Source organism: Alligator sinensis, unplaced genomic scaffold (assembly GCF_000455745.1).
Source record: "Alligator sinensis unplaced genomic scaffold, ASM45574v1 scaffold97_1, whole genome shotgun sequence".
Lineage (NCBI taxonomy): Eukaryota > Metazoa > Chordata > Crocodylia > Alligatoridae > Alligator > Alligator sinensis.
The window spans coordinates 3,439,544-3,447,767 of record NW_005841921.1 but is presented as its reverse complement, the minus strand read 5'-3'; the positions used below and the strand labels follow the sequence as shown (position 1 = coordinate 3,447,767).

The 8,224-nt window shown below is 42.2% G+C and overlaps 1 protein-coding gene across 1 annotated transcript in view; it reads left to right on the top strand.

The window, feature by feature from the left end:
• MMP2 (matrix metallopeptidase 2) overlaps window positions 1–8,224 on the top strand; it is a 61,496-nt gene that overhangs the window by 44,907 nt on the left and 8,365 nt on the right. The window contains exon 10 of the mRNA XM_006019075.3: window positions 4,639–4,775. Coding sequence (XP_006019137.1) covers window positions 4,639–4,775 — 137 coding nt within the window. The remainder of the gene's footprint in view (window positions 1–4,638; window positions 4,776–8,224) is intronic.

Genomic DNA, 8,224 nt, shown 5'->3' with positions numbered 1-8,224 from the left:
TTCCTGGGGTGCCTTAGCTTAGCAGTTCACAACTTCAGTGATGTTCCCTTGTGGTCTGTGGGCCATTGCACCAACAGACTAGCAGTGCAGAAAGCCACCTTGGGTGCATCTACACATGCAATTAATTTGAAGCAATAAACTCTGAAGCAGTTCAAGCCAAAATAAACTGCTCCTGGGTGCAGCATCTACATGTATGTCCAGGACAACTGCAATTTGAGCCAGGGTGGAGCAGGCTCCTAGCTAGCTGGGCTGTCAGGGCACAATTTACACTTCCAGTCACCATCTACACGTTTTCAGCACAGTTAATTATTCCTCTGTAAGATAGTACTGTCTCAGATAGTACTATTCTTTGGCGGAATTAATTAGTTTACTGTGCCCTAATATTGGTGCACATGTAGACAGTGATACTTTATTGAAGAGCTAATTAGTAGGCCTGTGCGAAGTGGCTAGTATTCACTTCAGATTCAGATTTGGCCGACTCAGGGGACAGCGAATCGATTCAGAAGCTTTTCTGAAGATTCGGAGAGCTTTGAATCGATTCAGACCTTTTAACTGGTCCCCTGATTTGATTCAGATTCAGAGATTCGGCCACCGAATTGGGCCAAATTTCCTCCAAATCAAATCACCACTGGAAGCTTTGCACAGCCTTACTAATTAGTCTACTCCATAGTAAAGTGCACATGTGGATGCACCTTTTAAGAGCTAAGCGGCACAGACCTGGACTCCAAGATTTGGCCCACTCACTATTTACTATAGTAGGACAAGCACTAGCAATCTAGATTATTTTGCTTGAGCTTCTATTTAGCTAAATGCAGTCTTTAAATAAAATCCATTTACTTTAAAAGAAAAAAAAAGGAGATTTTAGTGACAGCTCAAAAATGTATCATCAAATCAAATTTGCTGGGTAAACACTGCAAAACTTTCAAAAGCAGCTTGATAGTTTTGTATAACCTATTTGAATAGCAGGCAGCTCACATAATTGCCATCCTGTGGATATACTGTAATATGACCAGGTCATATCAATCATTTTTAGGATTTGATTTTCCACCAGGCTGCAGTCTTGCTTCTGTTTTTATAAATGGAATATTGCTGCTATATATGGGTGTTCACTTAGGTTTTAATTCCAGAAAGTACCTAGGCACTGGATTAAATTATTCTGAATTCAGTAAATCACTTACACATATATTTAATTCTAAGTAAACATTAATATATAATATTAATATTGCATTTTATAATCCACTGCTAACATAAAAATGCAGCCATCATTATTTTTAGGCAGAAGTGGAATCCATAAGCAGAGGCCATTTCTGAAAACCCAAACCTCATAAGGAAACTTCCATTCATTGTACTGGGGAAGAGAGAGAGAAATGGATGCATAAATCTATAGAATCTGTACTGAGCCCAGAAACTAGATTGTTACACATTAGTTCCATTGGCAGTTCTTCACTATAATGCAGATCATAACTTCAGTGTAATCAATTATATTTTCTTCATAAATCTCTCAGAAGTAACACTAAAATGGAAACATTATGAATGTGTATTTACAAGGCATTTTGAACTGAATATGCAGAATGAGAACAAACTGTGACTTTCAAAATATAGGCAGTATAGCAGTTGGTACAAGACTAATGAAAAAGATTTTATATGTTGTTTATATTGACATGTTTTTTATTTAACATACAGCAAAGATAGAGAGTGAATATTTATTTTGTTTGGAATTCATTTGCCTGCTGGTCTTGTAACTTTCCCAAGTTTAGGAGTGGAGGGTGAATACAAACTTGTGACCATTCTGGAATTAAAAAAATAAGTTGTAATCATGGGTCTTGTGACTTTTGTGACTCATCTGCCTTAATGAAACCTGCCACAGTATCCAATTGCTAAGTCATACAGAAGTAAGACAGGGTGTACAATGAGGAGAAAGACCAGATTAATTGTTCAAAGAAAACTTTTGTTCATACTAATGTGACTAGAGCCAAGAAATGAAGAAAGAAAAATGTAGTGAATGCGTACTATACCATACATAATTGGACTGTTCCCATAAAGGCCCATTACTCCATGCCACAAAGACATATTCAAACAGTCTTTTTCATTTAAAAAAAATCTAGCACTCACACATCTGTTTTCATTTCAAACTGGAGCAAAAAAATCCAAAGTTTTGAAACTTACTGTGAAACTACAGGTTTCCCTCGCTTTATGCAGTACATGAGTTCCTGGAAAACACTGTATAACTTAAATTTGCATAAAGGGAACCCAGTTTACAATGTAACAAATAGGAATACATTCCAAGACCTTGACTGTACTGACCTCCAGACCCATTTCCACCACTTTTACAAGACAATTTTGGTACTTACCAACAGCAGACACTTGGAGATAAGCTAGTGGGATGCTTAGAAGCCATAATGGGGACGGCAACTATAGAAATATGAGTTGCAGACAACGAGCAACAAGCATAGATCCACACAGGAGACTGTTTTGGTGCATGTCACTCCCACAATGCACCGCACAAAGCATCTGGCTGTGGGCTTCCACCACACCGATTATATAAGAGTGAATTTACCTTGCATATAACAAATTTGTGGTATACAAAGAGTCATCACATAAGAGTGAATTCACACATACAGAACCCGCATAAAGCAAGGAAAACCTGTAATGCTCGGGGTGGGGGGAAGGAATCTAATACAGTAAAAGCTCTGTTATCCGGCATCCACACGGAATGGGGGATGCCAGATAACAAAATTTGCTGGTTAACTGAGCAGCCCGAACAGGCGTCCTTGCCTGTTTGGGCCACTGCTTCTCCCGCTCCTCCCATGGCGTTGCCATCCCTCCCGTGACATCGCCACCCCTCCCGCGGGCCCTGTGGGACAGGGAGGCAGGCCCCACGCAGTCTGTTATGCCCCCGAGCCATGGGGGCTTGGCAGAGCTTTCACTTTACCTTACAAGCTGGCATGCCAGGTAATAGAGCATGCCGGCTTGTAAGGTGCTGGTTAACGGAACTTCCACTGAAGTTTGAAATTGCTAAATAATGTTACTATGATCATGTTGAAGTGCTTTGATGATACGGGGTGTGTCTACACGGTATGCTTCATTGCTATGTCGTAGTAACAGGCTACAGCGGCATAGCGTTTGTGGGCAAAAATTGTGATGCCGCTGCTACATTGCCATAGCAATGCACTTCCTCGGTTTAGCGCATTTCTATGATGACGTAGTGGCTAAAAATAATCGTGCACCACCAGCATAGCACAGTATGGGCTGTTACTGCTGTTACTTCCAAGAGGAAGTACTACATGATGGTGCAGTAACAACAGCGCCATAGGGGCATGTGTAGATGCACCCAATAAAGTAGACTGTAAAAAAAAATGGATTTTAGACACAAAAATTTATACCCACACAACTATTTTTATATAATATGTGCTGAAACATCCAGATATTATCAAAAAGAAGTAAGAAAAATTCAAATGGCTCCTTTCAAGTTTTCCCCATCAAACTTCATTTGAATCAAAGTTTGATACAGCTGCATTTTCAGCTGTTCCACTGAAAACATTCATCCAGTTCTATTCATTAGAAACAAGCCTGAACAAATTCCCTCTTGTCAAACCCATCTGGGCACTGGGAGTTCCCATTAGAATAAAGATTCCAGGTAAGGATGAGGAAGTGACATTTTTTCACTCCAGGGAACTAAGATAATACTGGTGAAAGCACTGTTTGACCTGGAAATTAGTTTAGTATCTGCCAGCTAATGCATGTTGCAACTGAGTTTTCCACTAGCTTGTTGATTTTTCATTTTGGAAAATTGGCAAACTGAAGGAAGGCTTTTGTTCTGTTGGAAAAAAAGGCTCTTCGTTCCATCAAGGAGGGGAAACAGTTGTTCCTTTGTTAATATCAATGCATTCTGCACAAGGCACTGCCATTTAAAGATAATTACAGCTTTTTAAAGCTTAAATCAAATGATGATACTGCTTATACATAAAATAGCCAATAAATTACCCTTTGCATTTCTCTAATGAACATTTTTAATGCCCGTGATCTCTTTTAGTACCAAGCCCACTTCCAAGCTGTGTGATATACTGTTATTAGATCTGAACTTTTAGTAAATGTAAGAGCAATTCATAGAATACAAATCTCTGCTTTTGTCAAATGCTTGTCCATCTGCTCCATATGCAACAGCAGCAGGATATCTGTAATAATTTAAATGCCTTGTAAATGGATTTATTTGTATAATTCAAGCAGAGCCTACATTTTACTATGGTAGGAGAGGCAATGTGAACCCTTAAGCAATCAATTTTATGCAATTGCAGTGGTGGTCCAGCATGTAGTATATTATATGCAACTATTTTATTAGCATGCTGCGAAACAAATCATACTTTCTCCATTCAATGTTCTAAGTCAACAGCCAAGTAATTAGAAGTTTGGGCTGCTATTAATTGACTGGGTATGCATGTGTGCATGTGTCAGAGAGGGGGAGAGAGAGCAAGTGTGTGTGTGTGTGTGTGTGTGTGTGTGTGTGTGTGTGTGTGCGCGCGTGCGTGCGTGTGCGCGCATGTGTAGGAACATATTGTACCTTTGCCAGAAATTATGAAAAACAGATGTGCTGATGAATCAGTTCATTGTAAATCCTCTGCAATTTTCTCTTCTGCTCAGATTCATGTGGAGGACTGTAAACCCCCGAAATAAACCCACAGGTCCACTTCTTGTTGCTACATTTTGGCCCGATCTGCCAGACAAAATTGACGCCGTCTATGAGGCCCCTCAAGAAGAGAAGACTATATTTTTTTCAGGTACTGGCTTGAAGTTGTAAGTGCAAGATGTCACTTATGTAAGTGCTGCATTCAAATGTGGCTTCTTGTAGGTCCAGATAGTGCAACTCTGAGGGTTGCTATATCAGAAGGGTCATGAATGTTAGATTTTAATTCTTGTCTGTTGACTTGGGAATTGAAACTGCAAGTTACTGAATACCCTCACCCCCCATTAAATTAAGAACAGCTGAAAGACAAGCACAGCAGCAGACAGGATGAAACAATAATTCATTATTGAAAAATAATAATAATAGTGCATGCTCTGACATGTTCTTCACAATCAGATGCTGAATTTTCTTAGGCAACTCCCCCCTCCCCCCCCAGCTTGTATGATCAATACACTTAATTTCTCTTTGAGTTTTTGATACGTTTTCCCCAAGTTCTTCTGCTTCAGCTTCACTGCCTGCCAAAGACAAATCCTTGCTCTGCTTTCCAAGAAGTGAATTTGGTTTCTCATCAAGTAGAAAGGATGCAGGTAGGAATGCTAGCTAGTTTGGTGGGGGAGGATGAGAAGGACAGATAGGAGTTAGTATGCTGTCCATTGTAAGTCACATATGTGGTCCAGCTGTACTGGCCAAACAAGTTAAGCTGGGAGATTGTTTTCATTATTCGAAAAACTGAGCCAGCAAAAATTGTGCTCTGGTATCTACTGAAACATGACTAAACATCCCTAACCACCTAGCCACCATATGGTAATGCTGCTGTGCGTTTTCTGAAAAGGAAGAGGGTGGGGGGAGGGAAAAGAGGGGAAGGGGATAATGATAATTTATTCTGCAGGCCTGAATGATTTTTGGATTCATAGGTTAATAGATGTAGGGTCAGAGAGGACCTGAGCAGATCATCAAGTCCAACCCCCTGCCATGGGCAGGAATGAATACTGGGCTCATATGACCCTTGGTAAGTTTAAGCTCATATGACACCAGCTAGGTAATTATCAAGCCTCCTTTTAAAGACCCCTAAGGTAGGAGCCAGCACCACTTCCCTTGGAAGCTGGTTCCAGATCCTGGCCGCCCTGACTGTGAAGTAGTGCCTCCTGATGTCTAGTCTGAACCTACTCTCAATCGACTTGTGGCAGTTATTCCTTGTTACTCCGGGAGGTGCTCGGGGGAACAGGGTCTCACCCATTCCTTTCTGGTCCCCCCTGATAAGTTTATAGATGGCCACTGGATCCCCCTCTCAGCCTTCTCTTGTGAAGGCTGAACAAGTTCAGGTCTCGTAGCCTCTCCTCGTAGGGCCTGCCCTGCTGCCCCCTGATCATGTGAGTGGCCCTCCTCTGGACCCTCTCAATGCTGGCCACATCCCTCCTGAAGTGCGGCACCCAGAACTGAATGCAGTACTCCAACTATGGCCTGACCAGTGTCGCAGAGAGGGGGAGGATCACCTTCTTAGACCTGCTCATGATGCATCTGTGGATGCATGACAAGGTGCAATTAGACTTGCTGACCACGTCCTCACATTGGCGGCCCATGTTCATTTTAGAATCAATGATGACTCCAAGATCTCTTTCTGACACTGTGCTTTTGAGAAGGGAATTCCCCAGCCTATAGGTATGCTGCTGGTTCTTACTGCCCAAGTGCAGCACCCTGAACTTGTCAGTATTGAATCCCATCCTATTCTCATTTGCCCGCCCCTGTAACTTGTCCAGGTCCAGTTGCATCCTGTCCCTCCCTTCTAACATGCCCACCTTGACCCAAATCTTGGTGTTGTCAGTGAATTTGAACAGGGTGCTTTTTACCCCCTTGTCCAAGTCGCTAATAAAGAAATTGAACAGTACGGGCCCGAGGACCGAGCCCTGGGGGACTCCACTGCTCACCTCCAGGTTGAATATGACCCATCTACCACCATTCTCTGGGTGCGGCTCCCTAGCCAATTTGCAACCCATCTGGCTGTGTAGGCATCAATGCCACAGTCACCTAGCTTTTTAATGAGAATGAGGTGGGAGACAGTGTCAAAGGCCTTTCTGAAGCCCAGAAAGACTATATCTACTGCGACACCTGCGTCCAGTGATTTTGTGACCTGATCATAGAAGGCTATCAGGCTGGTCTAAAAGGACCTGCCCTTAATGAACCCATGCTAGTTGCCCTTGAGCATCCTCACCGCTGCTGGACCCTCACAGATGCGCGCCTGGCTAATTTTCTCAAAGAGCTTCCCCAAGACCGAAGTAAGACTAATGGGCCTATAGTTGCCTGGGTCTTATATCATTCTGGATTGGGATGATATAATTAAAAAAATAAAGAATCTGTACAGCCAAACCAAAGTACTTAGAATATCCCCACTTGTTTTATAGAGTTCTATTGATATCCACCCATTTGGATGTGCATTGTAAAAGGTAATACAGCTAATCTACCATAGGGAAACAAATTAAACAGGAAAGACTACCAAACAATAAAAGATCACTAGGAAACTGTCTATAAGCCAGTTACCATAAAACCTTAGTACTAGCACAGCCACGACCATTTTGGAAACTTGCCAGCACTTAGATGCTGCACCTTGTAGCTTTTTTAGCTTAATCCCTGCCTGGTCCAACTTTCAAATTAAGTCAATGGAAAGATTTCTGGCATTCATAATTATTATAATATAAGTCCCATAAAATGCATTTTTCTGGAGTGAGTTTTCCATGACTCTCAGTGGGTAACTGACATAAACAGGAATATTTGCAAAATATGTATGTATCCACTTCATATATATGTTGCAGAATCAGGGCCCTAAAATATTTACCAAAATGGAAAGTTTTGCATGTTCAAAGACCACAGAATAAGAACATTTTAAAATGTTGATATGAACAGCCACCTTATATTCATTATATTTGTACTTAATTTAATAAATTAATAAAAAATGCAGAAACAAACAAACTGTCCATGGGAGGGCAGGGTCAGAATTGTGCGGGCCGGGAGCGGTCCGAGGCTTTTCGGGGGCACACGGCGGGCTGTGGCCAGCAGCCCTGGCACGCAGGTCAGGGAATGCAGGCCAGCGGACTAGAATTAGGCATGGACGCTTAGCAGTTGATTAAAGATTATTTTACTTACACCGTAGATGGTCGCGGTGCAGGCAGGAAAACTTGCTTGAGGTGCAGTTACAGACAGGAGTGATGTCAGTCCTAGCGCACATGCTCTGGGGTTCCAGGCACAGTACGAGACTCCGATAATTGCTAGCATGAGTTGCTCTGCACCGGTATGTTCTGGCCGTCCATCATGCCATGCGTGGGCTTTCTGACCGATCAGTCCTGCAACAAGCGCTGGCAGTGGAATAGGCCAGTGAACGTTGAACGTCACCATGTCAATGTCAGTGACATGTCCTCTACTCCATGAAGCTTGTCTGACCAAGAAGCTTGCTTCTTCCTGGTTCAGCATGTCGGATCCAAGTTCCATGACCAAACGTCCCAACCATGCAGCTAGAGTCTCTTCAGGTTGGATTCTTGATTCTCTGCACAA